The sequence below is a fragment of the Melanostigma gelatinosum genome, assembly GCF_949748355.1.
Source record: "Melanostigma gelatinosum genome assembly, chromosome: 13".
NCBI classification, from domain to species: domain Eukaryota; kingdom Metazoa; phylum Chordata; class Actinopteri; order Perciformes; family Zoarcidae; genus Melanostigma; species Melanostigma gelatinosum.
The window spans coordinates 2,935,262-2,951,810 of NC_136646.1; the positions used below are offsets into that span (position 1 = coordinate 2,935,262).

Below are 16,549 nucleotides of genomic sequence, written 5' to 3' on the forward strand. Positions count from 1 at the left end.
AACTTGCATCCATCCATCTATCCATTATCTTTAACCGCTTATCTTGCTCGTGGTTGCGGGGGGGCTGGAGCCGATCCCAGCTAAAATTGGGCGGGGGGCAGGCTATACCCTGGACAGGTAGCCAGACTATGGCAGGGCTGACACATGGAGACAGACAACTATTCACGTTCACACCTACGGGCAATTTGGAGTCATCGATGAACCTAACCATCGATTAACCTAAGCTTCTCCCGCTGTCCAAAGACAGCGGGAGGAGGCCGGAGAACCCGGAGAGAACACATGCTGATACAGGGAGAACATGCAAACTCCATTGACATTGAGGGAACCAAAGGTCATTGTGCTTGACAGAGAAATGGACGGGTATATTGAGACTGAGTCGGTCACCATCCATTTCATGTATAGGTATTTGTCCAAAGATGTGCAGGTATGGTCTGTAGAACACTCGGCGGAATATCCAACCAGGGCGCGGATCATACGAGTAAAGGAGGGCCTGATTGGCCACTCCGTAAGCCAAGAGCCACACAGCCAGAAAGACAAGGAAGAAGAAAACATCCTTCACCTGCGGGAAGCAAAGAGAGACCAGAGATGGATGACGTTATTGGATTGGCCATGTCGTGAGGTCATGAATAGGACTCATTTCAATCATATTGACTGTTTCTAGTACATTATATGCACTACCATCAACCACCATTAACAACAAACAGAGGGTGAGCAACATGCAGTATATCTTTGTAAAAGTGTTTGTTTTTAACTTTTAGTTAAACAACTCTTTGTATGTCTGATGTTACTCTTTCACATGGCATTTTCATGCATTTGTGTGTTGCCCATAGGTTGTTCTGAGAGTTTTGTGTGCACTCACCATTTTGCCAACGATGATGATCTTGGGCCCAAGCTGTTTGTGGACGGCAAAGATATGGATCAGACGTAGCGTGTAGACCATATAATCTATGGCCATGATAGCTCGGCCAACATCATATGACCAAGGAAACATTCTGGAAAACAAAATAATGCATTACCAGCTAATATGTCACGCAATATAATCACCTTTATTATGAACTAATACAACCAGATAATGAAGAAATAAACATATTGACATGGTCTCTGCCTGTCCTCCAGCCTTTCATTGTGTTTCTCTGGGTACATCCCAAGTCTCTTAATTGCATCCCAGTTCCCCTCACTTGGAACCCCAGCGAAGAAAGAGGAATCAAGGAAATATGTTTTAAGAGAAAAGAGACGTCCTTTCCTATGAATCGTCATGTGAAGCAATGTCTGTTTCTGATGATGGAGGATCAGCTGTCAGACGGTTTTAACAGCTAGAGAGGCTTTTGATGGAGTTTGTGTCTGTTAACATGATCGCTGTACTTAATAATAGTAACTAATAAACTGCATTGTAAATTCATACTGTGTTCTGTATCCTGTTTATAAGCGCAGGACCGATTTCTGCCAAATTATTTGCGTGTGTACGTTTTGAAATTCTAATTGTGACGTCATTATTAATTCAATTATTAATTAACCTAGGATATGATTATGGTTTGGAATTAATTTATCAGGCTCCATGTTTCAGGTTAAACTTAAATTATATAACTCATCAAACCCGACACTCAGGAATGATCAGCCTCACGTGACTGATTGAAATGATGATAAATTATGTAAAAAGTGTTTAATCTCTCCAGCTCTCTGACTTTAATTGTATTCATAATAAAAGTTATTCAGGGAAATATCTGTGACAAAGTTGGTGAGAACACACCATTTGTCCCCATATTACACTGACCTATAAATCTAACCATGCTTGTCAATTGTTTGTTTACCATACCCACCATGTGTTCTAGCCGGTTAAAGGGGGAGGCACCCAACCAGTTCCTCTATTTATACATTGGATGATGTCATCAGTGATGTCATTGGGTCAGACCAAGTATGGGGGCGGAATAGAGTATGTACAGGTAGATTTGTAGGTTAGTTGTGATCTGTTTTAGATTGTTGTGAGTGTATAGCAAATTGTAAAACATATCAAATTGTTGGCTACCTAAAGGGGTGCTGTAAGGTATAGCTTTTGTCTGTTAACTATTGGAGTCAGTAATTGGCATATCCTGCACTCATGGTAGGAACTAGAGCCTGCTGATAGAAGGCTCTATATAAGGAGATTACTTTGACTGAACAGGGGAAAGGAAGATCAGTGTGTCGCTGTGTGCACGTGATTATGTTACTTTATGATGAGTTGAGTTTTATTCAGTTTAGATAAGTTAACTGTTTGTTTGTATATACGTTTGGTTACACGTGTAGCAGGGCACTTAAATAAAACACCTTTTTGTTATCTGGTAGTGATGGTGAGATGAAGCCTCATGAGGCATCGCAACACTTCAGCCAATTGGTTCGAGAAAGGGTTCATTACTCGATGCTTCATGTGCACACGATACCACCTACTGGCCAAGTGTATAATCACAGGCAGCTGTATCTGAACCACATAATGTGATGCATTGAATTGTTGTGTCTGTTATGGCTGTTGGGAATGACTGAATTACAAAAATGTATGACCAAATAATTTCTGTACATAAATGATCACATATGTGCATAATAAAATATTTTTATATATTTTTTGAATGTATTCTGTGTGTGTAAATTTTTCCCGAAATGGTAGTATCATGATATGGCAGGTTGTGTAATAATGTTATTATGTCACTTTAGGAAAATGGCATGGGCTTAAGCAGGCAGAGGACAGTGAAAGTGCTTGTGGAACTAGGAAGAGGGGACTGAATATGCTTGTGTAACTTGGACAGTGATGTACAGGACACGGGACATTTTATTCATTTTTATTCAGAAATAACAGTTTCTCAACAGTTTTTAGTTTTAAACGATTCCTTTTTTTTGACACAACCTCTCCGGCCTTTGAAAACACCCTTTCACAGGGTACAGAAGATGCTAGCGTGCACAAAAACGCAAACACAAATGCCCTGAATCCAACATCATCCACAAGACTGAAGGGCTGTGTGTCCTTCACTATCATGGAGACGAGGGCTTCATCCAGCTCTTGTTTTCTGGTGGCTGGTTAAAAGAGAATAAATACAGTGTCTGTTACCTGTCTTTATTTGCACAATAAACAAAAGTGAACAGGGAAAAATTGTGATGGTGCATTTGTAATATTGTAATGACTTACCATGGCTGGGTGACGCTCCAGTTTCCGCACGGTGATGCCTTAGCATGGATGAGGTGTTATTGTACCCCAACTCCTTGGAGCACAATAAACACCTCACCTTTGAATAAAAGAAGAAACTGTGAAAAATACAGTTCTTGATAAGCAAACCTAATGTGTCTGAAATAGAGTTAGCTTTAGCTTACCTTATTAGGAGTTATCAAATCAAAGTGTTCCCACACAGGGGAAATCCTCCTCTTCCTAGCTGGCTCCATCACCTATCCTTCTCTCCTCACTCTCCTAACTCTCCAAACTATCTCTCTCTAAACTCTCCAAACTATATAAACGCTATCCAAACTATCTCTCTCTCTCTAAACTCTCCAAACTATATAAATGCTATCCAAACTATCTCTCTCTCTCTAAACTCTCCAAACTATATAAACGCTATCCAAACTATCTCTCTCTCTCTAAACTCTCCAAACTATATAAACGCTATCCAAACTATCTCTCTCTCTCTAAACTCTCCAAACTATATAAACGCGATCCAAACTATCTCTCTCTCTCCAAACTATCCAAACTCTCAACTGACCGCAACTCTCCACCAACAACCCACATTTTGAATGGAGCCTGAGTGGTTTATATAGCTGTCGAACCTCCCGGCAAACTCTGAACCACTTCCCGAAGCAGTCACGTGGTACAGCGGGCAGCGAGGCTTCGGACGTCATCATTTTTGGCTCCTCCCCTACATGAAGCAAGCCTCGATACGCGCTTCAAGGAAACGCCCCCTCCATTACTCGACACACGCTTCGAAGCGTCGGCACATCTCGTAACATCACTATTATCTGGACAAAGTCTCTCGTGTCTGCCTCCTACCACTTCAGAAGCCACTCCGGTCAGGCTTCAGCACAATATCAGATCATGAAAAGACAAATCTTTCTCATGAATAAAGTTGTTTGTGGTCCTTTTGTTGTTCAGACATACAATGAACATATATTTAAATCAGAAAACTAATTAAATATAAAACTAGAGTTTAATCTGTGATCTATCTTCACTTTGGTATGAAACTCCAGTGATGTTGAGAACAATCAGATCAGTCCGATCAGCTACATCTCATCATCTAATCAACTTCTGCAGTACATCAACACTGGCTTCCCTCCCTCAGATTGTTCCATCTACTACAGTGGTAGCTACGTTCTTAGGACAAAGTAGATGTTGTGAGACTTCCTGTGTTTTTTGTCCCTGAGTTAATATTCCGTTTCCTTGTACTCAGATCTCCACCGGGCTCCAAAATGACATTGGTCAGGGTGTCAGAGGAGTCACCTGCAGCACAGAGCCAAAGTGAAGAGAGTGATGGCTGTGAGGTCACACTTGTTCCACACATCCTGGATGTAATTCCTCATCCTCTGGAGCACAAAGGTGCTGCCCACAAAGAAGGTCTGTCAACCAGATAGAGAGGAGTCACATTATTATGTGGATCTGTGCAGTGTACAGTAGTGTCAGTGAGAGAAATATGTGTTTTAGGTTAAGTGGTCACAAGTTAGCATTCAAACTGATGGGGTGTGTTTCCTCAGGTTTTGGGGAGAACATGAAATACAATCCAGTTTGAGTAACAGATGCATAGGTTTGAAGACTGAGCAGACACCAAAACACTGCAGAGCAGATTATAACTAGTGTAAACAGTAGAACTATGTGGCAATATCTGTGTGCATGATATTGTCTTAGAAACTAACCTGCCGAATCTCTTCACACACAAAGGTGAAAACCCAAAAGTAAAGCACAAATTCCAGAGTGGACGGGCCGTCAGGGGGCGGGGGCTTGAAGTCCACCAAAAGAACATAGGCAAACAGGTAGAGGAACAGGAAGTACATCAGTACGTTGCCAAGGAATGAGGTAACAGGGCTATACCAGAACTGTGTCCACCGTGACACAATAAATGGTCTCTTGGAGTCGGATGACAAAGAGTCTGAAGTAAAGAGAAGTAAAATAATGAAAACAGGAATGATTCAAAGATGTCAACAAGTCATTGAAAACATATTAACAAATACACTCAGTGGTTAACACACACCTCTGTTTTATTTAAAGGGTAACTTCAGTATTTTTAAACACGGACCACATTTCCTCATGTCTTTGTATCTAAGGGACTAATGGGTTTCAGGATGAGATGGAGGGGGAACACACACCAAGGTGTTTTATGTTTATTGTACAAGCATGGTGATAACTACATACATCTCACTATTATGAATACAGACTATAATATACTTGCTGAAATCATATATTTTAATAGATTAAAATATATATTAGACAAAATTATACATAAAGAACAAATATGTGCAATTAAAGGTTGACTGATGTGGGACAACTTATGCATATTAAGAGAACCAGAAAAAAGGTTTCTATGTTATTGGACTTGATCAGAAGAAGGCCTTTGATTACATCTCCAGAGATTACCTCTGGGCTGTGATGAAGTCATACGGCTTCCCCGATGCCTTTGTTCACATAGTGAAATGTCTGTATGTTAAATCAAGTATCTGTGTAAATGTAAACAGAGTTTTAACTGGAGCCTTTCAAGTGGCGAGAGGAGTGAATCAGGGCTGTCCTCTGAGTGCTGCTTTACATACATCCTCGCCATGAATCTTCATTTTTTAAAAATCAACTCAGATCATCTAATCTCAGGTACACATGTAAGGGTACAGCCATCGCTTACGCTGATGACATCACGGTTATCATCAAAAATCAGTTGGGGATGGATGCTTTAACCAATAATCTAGCTCTGTACGAACTAGCATCTGGAGCTATATTAAATCATAACAAAACAGGGAGTTTGGATCGGAGATGAATGTGACAAATGTAATAGTAACATTAAAGTTAATCAGGAAATTTAAATACTGGGTTTCAATTTTTGTAACAGAGAATGTAGTGAAAACAAGTTGTGTGAAATTAAAGAGGTGAAAAAAAATGGGAAAACTAAAGAATACTTTTTTTATCAAACATTTTTCCTCCATCCAACAAAATGATAATCCAGTTGAAAAAACAGTGTGTAAACGTAATCTGGGGAACAACCAGGGATATGTATAAAAGTAAAGATTACGGTGGGTTAGGAGCTCTGGAGCTCGGTGTTGCCTTTGTTAAAATTATTTCTGCCGCCATCTCCAGAAACGCTCTCTGGGAAGGAGATCGCTCCATGTGGAGAAAGAGGAATGGGAGACTTAGACAAGGTCTTGAATATAAGGTAATATATGGAGATTGTATTACTCAACAACAACACCTACAGACTGGAATGGTCTATTGAGTAAAAATGTTTTGAAAAAGATCAACGATTTCAAATATGGTGGATTATTAAATACAAAAATGTAATCGGTATTGAAAGTGAGGAAGTAATAAAAATATTAAAAAACAAAAACCTCTCAGAGAGCATCAGAGATGTCCACTGGCTCATATCGGTCAACAAACTCGCTGTAAGAGCCACTGTTTCATGGAGTTGTTAAATAACCAAAAAAAATGTCCCATGATTTATTCTAATGAGGACAAAACACAATATCTACTCATTCCATGTGAATTATAAATCTGTTATGTTTACTCTGTTCGATGAGAAGATGCCTGTGAAACAACGAGAACTTTTCCAACTCATTGTCAGCGTCACATGTTTTAAACTGTGGAACACCAGCTGTGGTGTGGTAATAGAGCAGACTGTTATAGACAGCCACATGGTAATAAAACACATACTCTGACCTCAGGAGGAGAACTCTGGATAAAAACCAGACCCTCCCGTGGCACACACTCAGCTTTTGATCCATGCACACAGCACTTTTTTTGTATCTGTACCGGTTTTTGTATATTATGCAACATAATCATTTTAAAACAATATTGTCAGTATAAATATAATTGTATTAGTACACACAGTTATCAAATATACAAATGTGGGCATGCAACAGAGGGGTACAGTAGCCACTGAGTGTAAGTACCAAAAGGAGAACAGTGATCCAAACCCACCTTTCAGATTTTCTTTTACAGCCCTTAACTCCTCGGCTTCTTCCTCACTGTGACCCCAAACAAAGAATAAGGGACTTTTGTTACAACTGAGAAGGAAAACCGTCATACAACACTATCTGATTCATGTTATGTTATATCTTTGTATTTACTTTTGTATAATGTCAGCGAGGGAGAAGACGGTGGCATCATTTCCATCCAGACTGTCAGCGTCTCTGCCGTGGTGGACCGCCAGACTTATCTTCCTCCTCTTGTGCTCTGAAACATGAATGCACACACAACCTGACATGTTTTCTTTTCTTAGCAACCCATTGAAACAAATTAGTTAAAAAGGAAAAACTGTTACTTTCTTAACTTACTGATTTTTATATAATAATAATTATATATATATATATATATATATATATATATATATATATATATATATATATATATATATGTTGGGATCTAAAGGAGCGTGTTTGGGTTATCAGCATTTAAGAAACTGAATTCTTGACATCAATAGAATTATTAATGTATGTAACAATTATTAATGATTATTAATATAAACGGGGCACCACCCTGCGAACAGGGACCAATAACCAAACGATAAAACTAAGTCTCATAATTAGTAGTCACTCATAATGTCAATAGTCTGCGTATGACTATACATTCAGTGACAGTGAAGGGTTTTAAGTTCGAGCACAGGCTACTACATACAGTCTTATCAAATACATATGCACAAGTAATCACAGACGACTGCTCCTGAAAGTATAACAGAGTTTATTGAATCAAAATAATAAATGATCAAATCAATTCATATTGCAACCAACAAACGTTATCATACAATTTTATATGCCTAAACTAAAGAATGAATAAAATGGATGAGAGTGTATGTCTGTGTGTGTGGGTGTATGTGTGTGTGTGGGTCTGTGGGTGAACAGGAAGGAGTCTTACAGCTACGCTAAAGACTACAAAGATGGCGGCGTCGAGTGACGCTGGCCAAAGGGGAGGGGCCTTAAGAACTACAGCTAAAAACTACAAAGATGGCGGAGTCGAGTAACTCGGACAAAATGGCAGTTAGGCTGCTGTAAGTAATTCACGTGTGCCGATGCAGCACGTGTGTGAGGCGCTCGCTTGAACGAGGTTCCCCAGGAGCTGTGTGTGCGTGTTACGTGAGATGAGGAAAGAGAAAAAGGAGCGAGAACTCGAAGTGAATCACGCTTCGGCGTGCGATGTGGTAGGGAGCCTGATTGCGGGTTCTATCATGCATAAATATACCGCTGTCGTCTTGGAACTGCCGGTAACTTATGCCGTGATAAACCACGCACCTCAGCTCACTCACCGAGTCGAGTTAATGAAAAGAGAACTTCCACCCGGAGTGGAAGACAATGAATGAAAAGAAATCAAATAAATCCCAAGCGAACAGTCATAGTTGATACACACATACAGCGGAGCTTCTCTGCTCCGTAATGATTGCGTAATACCTCAATATCACGCGACAGTCTTAAACACACAAAAACACGGGAATATCAACATATACATGAATGGCCTGAATTAAACTTAAGTTAATTTAAGCTAAGCTATGCCCAAATGCCAAGAATCTTACTTGTAGATGCTTCGTTGCAACGTTGAAGGGTTCGTGAGCAAAGTTGTCCTTTTTCTTCGAGAGGAAGGGGGGGGGGGTGCTTCTCAGCGCGGCGTTGAGCTGGCGCTGTTTCGGTCTGTCGTGGCGCAGCTCGCTCTGGAGCAAACGCAGACGTGATCTGTCCTCGCGGCAGGGAGGACAGTTTTCTAACTTCGGCTGACGGCGTGGTCCGTGCGTCTTACCGGGAATCGTCGGTGAAGGAGGGAGGCGTTGTCGTCTTTCCTTCGCCGGAATGTGTGCACCAAAAGAAAAAGAAACAAAAAGCGCTGAACTGATCGCTGAAGCAGATTCGTTATCGCGGGCTGTTTCATCCAGCGAAACGGCTTGTCAGGGTTTGAGTAGGGTTGAAGGGCCGTTGCTTCCTCGTGGCCTCCGTCGTGCTGGAGGGGGGGGGGGAGGAGAGGCCGATGTGTCTTCATGCGTCCAGGACGAAGGTCCGGGTGAAGAGCGGTTGCGTGCTCCCTAACTCAACCGAGGTCGATTGGAAAAAGCATAGAGGTGGGGGCAGCAGAGAGTTTTATAGAACAGAGGTCGAACCACAGGGGTCCTGGGGTCTCTTGGCTCTCGGCCAATGAGATTGCCGCGGTTACCATGGTTATTTGGGGGGGGGGGGGAATTCACACCTGAGTGTGAAATCCCTTTGCTCTCCTCAAACTACAAGTCAGGATGAGACCTTTGCTTGAAAAAGCGAAGGCCTGATTGTCTTTGTCCACAGCACATGTTTAAGCCATATGGCCAGAGCCCAACATCCCCCCTTTGTTCTGAAGAGCGAGGTGTTGGCTTCGGTCTTTAGAGCAAACCAAGGGCTGGCATGTGCATCCATGTGGTGGGGAAACCTGAAGAGGTGAGACAGTCCAAGTGTTCCTGAGACCAAAAGCAGTGGTTAAAACAGGCAGTGTTCATTGTTCATAGAGTTCAAGGTTCATAGTGGTCAAGTTCATGGTGTTCAAGTTCAGAGTTCATTGGCATCTGGGCAGATGACTAAGGTGGCATCTGGGCAGATGACTTTAACTACTTCTACCTACATCTACTATCATACACAATTCAAATCATAGGTGAGCAAAACATTATTCCCAAATAATTCAATCGCTATTATGATGTTGTGATAATCTAGCATTGCGGCATAGTGTCAAAGAAAGTAACAACCCAAATAAAACAAAACAAAACACAACAGAGAGAGAAGGAAAGAATAAAAAGACAAGAAGCAGGTGAGGGGCAAACAGTGGTTACTGGTTCAACTCCTAGACAGGACTGGAGTCCGTTGGCGGAGCAGTCGTAGGTTGGCTACGTGGTGTTATGAATAGGAGGGAATCCAGTTAGTCTGTCGCTTCTGGATCTATCAGTACATGATATGTGCGTCTACCTCTCTCTAATCGGTAGATTTAGAACGAGTCCTGTGTCTAAGTTTTAGAATCTATCGATATTGGAGTTGCGTTGCCAAGACTATAGGCCAGAGGTACCTGTGAGGGTTGCATAACAGTAGTGGTAGAAGATTTACAGATTTCTTAGCACGGCTAGTGTGACTAGCTAGGCTGGTCTTTCGCTGCTCCAGCTGTTGACAGCTGAGCCTTCTCGGATGAGGTCCTGGGTTAAATCTGACTGCTACGGCAGAGGTTATGTCTTCTCTGGTTACTTCTGGTAGAGTCTATAAAGCATGCAAAGGGTTCTCTATGAGAGTGGAGCATCAGTTTACAGTCACAATGGTTTGTCAGGTCATGCAACTGTTCTGGTTGAAGTTGGCTGTGTTAGCGGTTAGTGCATGTCTACAGGGTGAGTTGAAGCATGCAGTTAAACGTTAGTAGTCAATAGTAAGCCGCCATTCTGCCGGTTGGTTTCGGCACTGGCGAGATTAGAGTGTACTTCCTGTGAAGTGCATCTCTCTAAGTTTCTGTTGTCAGAGAGCCCACCCCCCTCGCGCTGTTCAAGTGGCGAGGGCGGATATCCCACGTTACCGTCAGCACTCAGGGAAACGTCGCGAACAGTTTCACTCTGGAGTGTGTCATGGCGGGCTGGTGATATCTCCCTCCCCCCACCCTCCTAATTAGAGATGGAGACAGGTCCGGCGCACAGGTCAAGTTCAGTTACCTACGGCACTGGCGACTTGACAGAACCGGCCGATGACTCGGCTGAAAGAAGGCGGTGGCTTCGTTGAACAAGCCGGAGGTGGCTCATGCTGCCAGAGCAGGAGAAGAAGGCTTAGTTGACGAAAGATCTTACGAGCTAGGGTGCTCGAAAGGGCCTCTAAGGTTGTGGCACCCTAGAGGTGTATGCGAAAAGGTGGGGGAACACATGAGGCTCGTTTCTGACCCGGAGTCGGGTAGAGCAAGAGTGTTATGACCCCCCAGTAAGACTGAAGAATATGTATAGAGATATACATAACGGGCATTGCCTTTGCGAGCAAGGTCGCCCAAGAAGGTTGAAGAACGAGGTGCGAAATGGGAGTGGTCGTTTCCGGAAGTGTGCTGAGTTCTCTTCCCCCCCCCTACCACGTCGACTTGGCAGCAGGGGGAAAGGTCACTTGGCTTAGTCAGGTGGGCTGCGAGTCAGCGTTACCTGATGTGTTGCCCTTGAGGGCGTCTTTCACCCCCCTGGTTCCGTTGGTCTTTCGACCGCCAGGGTCGTCTGTTCCTCGGGGGTGACCAGGGCTCGCTAGGCCACGTCCTCTCGTCGTCTTCCGACGCTAGGTCGGAGTCACTCGACTGTTGGATGCCTAAGACTATGGCGGTGTCTTCGTACCGATTTGTCGGCCGTCCGCATGTCTTCCATGCAAGTTGCGCGTACTTCCTAATCTCTGGCATGGTGAGGTTACTCGTTCTGCAGTGCATGGTAACATCGTATCTCACGTTGTCGTGGAGATTGTGCAGGAATAGCGACTTGAAGGCATGGTCTTCTTCTAGACCTGGGGCGTTACGTCCTTGGAAGTACGCAGATCTCAAGCGCCTGAAGTAGTCTCTCGGAGACTGTAGCCTTTCCTGGGAAATGGCAAAGGCGCAGAGGGTGGCAGAAGCTGGGTCGGTGTACAGGGAGTACTCCTCCCTAAGGGCGTGACAAAGGGATGAATAGCAGTCGCGGATGCTCGGCTGGAGCGTTTCAATGAAAGCGTGGACGCTTCGCGCTGTGGTTTTCCACACTAGCTTTAGCTTTTCGCGCGATGAGGGGCGCGATAGGTCGAGGAGGCAGCGATCGATCTCCCTTAGGTAGTCATCGATGCTCGAGTCGTGATTATCGGGATTGAAGCGCTCTACGTCTTTTACCAGAGACTCAATCTGTCGAGTACGCAGGCCTCCAAGGTTGATGGGGCCTGGGCCATCCGAGTCGTCTGAGTCTCCATACTCGCGATGGTGGTAACGACTATCATCCTCCCTCCCTGAGGGGGATGGGGTCAGTTCTTGTTGTGCGCGTGAACCGCGTGGAGGATTGCGTTCGCCTGAGGTGGTTTTGAAGCCACCTGGGCCGTCTAGGACCTGGTGTTGGTCCTCTCTCCTCCTGGTTGGGGAAAGCGTTTTCAAGAAATGCAAGGTGGTTCGGGTCTCGGGGAATGAGGGAGCCGAGACCAAGAAATGACTGGGCTGAAAGGCTCGATAGGGGGTAGCAGTACCTACCGGGGTTGCTGGAACACCTTGAAGCGCTTTCAATTTGTCATCACTCTCTGATGCTTTAGAGAGTTCTAGGTTGACTTCTCTGAGGTCACTGCGCAGGCTACTATTTTCTGACTGTAGGGCTCTATAGTCACGTGACAACTCCTGAACCTCTGTTCGGAGTGTCCAGATCTCGCGTTGCTGCTCGTCGCTCTGTGCCCGGGTTCGGGCAGCTTGCAGCTGCATTTTCTGATGGTAGATGAGCAGTATTTCGCCGATTACGTCCTGAATCAGGCGCTCTCTGTTACCTGCTGGGTTATTTACATAAGCCACCAGCTGCTCTAATTGCTCGTCGCATAGGACAGCAGTGTATTTTGCAAAGTACTCTCTTTCCTTTGCTGTGAGTCCGAGGACATCAGCCACCGCATCTCGTAATGCGGTGTCTTCTGGAGCTACAGCTCCAGGTATGGGGGATTTCTCGTTGCTCATTCTCTCTAATGAGCACGACTCCCAGTAGTTGTTAATTCCCTAGTGTTAGAACGGAAACTGTTAGTGTTTACGGTTCTCAGTGAAATGTCTAGTTCTGTAACTTAGGATTTCTACTGTTAGATGTTAATTACTGTTAGTGTTACGGTTCATGCAGGCGCACAGTGAAATGTCTAGCTCTGTGACTTACGTTTCTACTGTTGCTGCTCTGAGGTATCACTACTGCTTTGCAGCCAGAGGTGCGAAAATGCTAATGTGGTTTAGCACTTTGGGCCTGTGACAGCTGTGTGTAACTTCTTTGGAGGGATTTAAGAAAACAAGCAAGGTATTACAAATAAACGATCAAATCTACTACACAGCTGGCTGTTAGTTTAAGAAATGAAACGAATAATTAAACCTGGAAACGAAATAAAATTTCGAGAAGGGAATTAAAGATTAAGATTAAAAATCTGGATTTAAAATCAAAAATTTAATTACAATAAGACAAGATTTTGAAGATCAAAGCCTACCTATTTTGGGAAATAAGTTTCAGGAATTTGGATCATTCAAAAGAAGAAAAAAAATAATTTTTCGAAAAAAAATATTGTTTTGGAAAATTAATTATTCAAAATTAATTATGGATTAATGTGCATATATACTGTAACAAAACTGGAATAACGTAGCCTCACACGGGGCACCATTATGTTGGGATCTAAAGGAGCGTGTTTGGGTTATCAGCATTTAAGAAACTGAATTCTTGACATCAATAGAATTATTGATGTATGTAACAATTATTAATGATTATTAATATAAACGGGGCACCACCCTGCGAACAGGGACCAATAACCAAACGATAAAACTAAGTCTCATAATTAGTAGTCACTCATAATGTCAATAGTCTGCGTATGACTATACATTCAGTGACAGTGAAGGGTTTTAAGTTCGAGCACAGGCTACTACATACAGTCTTATCAAATACATATGCACAAGTAATCACAGACGACTGCTCCTGAAAGTATAACAGAGTTTATTGAATCAAAATAATAAATGATCAAATCAATTCATATTGCAACCAACAAACGTTATCATACAATTTTATATGCCTAAACTAAAGAATGAATAAAATGGATGAGAGTGTATGTCTGTGTGTGTGGGTGTATGTGTGTGTGTGGGTCTGTGGGTGAACAGGAAGGAGTCTTACAGCTACGCTAAAGACTACAAAGATGGCGGCGTCGAGTGACGCTGGCCAAAGGGGAGGGGCCTTAAGAACTACAGCTAAAAACTACAAAGATGGCGGAGTCGAGTAACTCGGACAAAATGGCAGTTAGGCTGCTGTAAGTAATTCACGTGTGCCGATGCAGCACGTGTGTGAGGCGCTCGCTTGAACGAGGTTCCCCAGGAGCTGTGTGTGCGTGTTACGTGAGATGAGGAAAGAGAAAAAGGAGCGAGAACTCGAAGTGAATCACGCTTCGGCGTGCGATGTGGTAGGGAGCCTGATTGCGGGTTCTATCATGCATAAATATACCGCTGTCGTCTTGGAACTGCCGGTAACTTATGCCGTGATAAACCACGCACCTCAGCTCACTCACCGAGTCGAGTTAATGAAAAGAGAACTTCCACCCGGAGTGGAAGACAATGAATGAAAAGAAATCAAATAAATCCCAAGCGAACAGTCATAGTTGATACACACATACAGCGGAGCTTCTCTGCTCCGTAATGATTGCGTAATACCTCAATATCACGCGACAGTCTTAAACACACAAAAACACGGGAATATCAACATATACATGAATGGCCTGAATTAAACTTAAGTTAATTTAAGCTAAGCTATGCCCAAATGCCAAGAATCTTACTTGTAGATGCTTCGTTGCAACGTTGAAGGGTTCGTGAGCAAAGTTGTCCTTTTTCTTCGAGAGGAAGGGGGGGGGGGGTGCTTCTCAGCGCGGCGTTGAGCTGGCGCTGTTTCGGTCTGTCGTGGCGCAGCTCGCTCTGGAGCAAACGCAGACGTGATCTGTCCTCGCGGCAGGGAGGACAGTTTTCTAACTTCGGCTGACGGCGTGGTCCGTGCGTCTTACCGGGAATCGTCGGTGAAGGAGGGAGGCGTTGTCGTCTTTCCTTCGCCGGAATGTGTGCACCAAAAGAAAAAGAAACAAAAAGCGCTGAACTGATCGCTGAAGCAGATTCGTTATCGCGGGCTGTTTCATCCAGCGAAACGGCTTGTCAGGGTTTGAGTAGGGTTGAAGGGCCGTTGCTTCCTCGTGGCCTCCGTCGTGCTGGAGGGGGGGGGGGAGGAGAGGCCGATGTGTCTTCATGCGTCCAGGACGAAGGTCCGGGTGAAGAGCGGTTGCGTGCTCCCTAACTCAACCGAGGTCGATTGGAAAAAGCATAGAGGTGGGGGCAGCAGAGAGTTTTATAGAACAGAGGTCGAACCACAGGGGTCCTGGGGTCTCTTGGCTCTCGGCCAATGAGATTGCCGCGGTTACCATGGTTATTTGGGGGGGGGGGGGAATTCACACCTGAGTGTGAAATCCCTTTGCTCTCCTCAAACTACAAGTCAGGATGAGACCTTTGCTTGAAAAAGCGAAGGCCTGATTGTCTTTGTCCACAGCACATGTTTAAGCCATATGGCCAGAGCCCAACATATATATATATATATATATATATATATATATATATATATATATATGATAGTAATAATGCTGTAGGTGTTACTCTCAGCTCTCGAGTCATCTCAGTCAACACGGAACAGATTCAACAGTGTCCAACAATGTGTATGAAATCATGCCCTTATTTACAGAGCGCGGGCTATATACACATCAAGGCCACGATTTACCAATTAAATTAAATTATTAAATTATGAATTAATTTAGAATTTAATTTAGAAGTTCTCCTTGTTTGATTAATGCATGGGCACAATTTAAATCAAATAGAGATCAAATAATTTTGGAAGTGTGCAAGGCCCTGTATAATATTCCCAAAGACCCGTAACTGAACTGAACATTTTCTACCTATGAGTGTGTATTAATTAACAAGTGCGCTGTGTCCCTCTGCCAAAGCATCCTATTTATCTTTCTTAATGAGAAACAACAAACACAATCGTAGTTCTCTTTTTGACACTGCAGCTAAACTCACTCAAAAACACCTGTATATTAGCTGCTTGCAATTGCAGCATTCTAGATTTTTCTGCAGAAAAGCCGATGAAATTAGATATAAAAAGAGTTCCTCTCCAGCTACTTCTATATGATGTGCGGTGCAATATTCACATGTGGGATCCCAGTTAGTCTCTGTCCTTGCACATTTTGAGACTATCTTCCTTAATCATTGTCTAGGAGGACACTACTGAGGGAAACACAGCAGATATCGACATAAATCCTCACAGGAATGGACAGACTCTTAAATGTTAATTCTTCACTACGAGTCAAAGCACAAATCTTTTAAGCAAACGTACCCACTCACATCTGAAATGAAGTCACAGATAATAAACAATCTAAGAGCCCAATATGATCAGAATCCTAACACATGAATTCACTGTCCAACAATGATGTTAACAGAGAGAATAGAGCTGAAACAAGTGGTTAAATAACCACAGATACAACGTTTGACCCTGCACACAAATTATTTTTCGAAGATGAGAAAAATATATCATGTTTTTTTTGGTTGACATCACTTTACCCTGAATGAACTGATTTTAAAGCTGCAGGACAATTCAGTTCAATTTTCTAAAATGAAGTACTTTATTTTAAGATTTTTCAAAAGCATTCAGTT

At 43.2% G+C, this 16,549-nt stretch overlaps 1 protein-coding gene across 1 annotated transcript in view; it reads right to left on the reverse strand.

The window, feature by feature from the left end:
* The window catches only part of trpm4a (transient receptor potential cation channel, subfamily M, member 4a), a gene marked incomplete at both ends in the record, with an annotated part of 30,471 nt that overhangs the window by 6,341 nt on the left and 7,581 nt on the right, over positions 1–16,549 (reverse strand). The window contains 7 exon segments of the mRNA XM_079282457.1: positions 385–559; positions 860–992; positions 4,448–4,563; positions 4,858–5,090; positions 7,118–7,164; positions 7,267–7,347; positions 7,349–7,372. Of these exon segments, the coding sequence (XP_079138583.1) occupies positions 385–559; positions 860–992; positions 4,448–4,563; positions 4,858–5,090; positions 7,118–7,164; positions 7,267–7,347; positions 7,349–7,372 (809 nt within the window).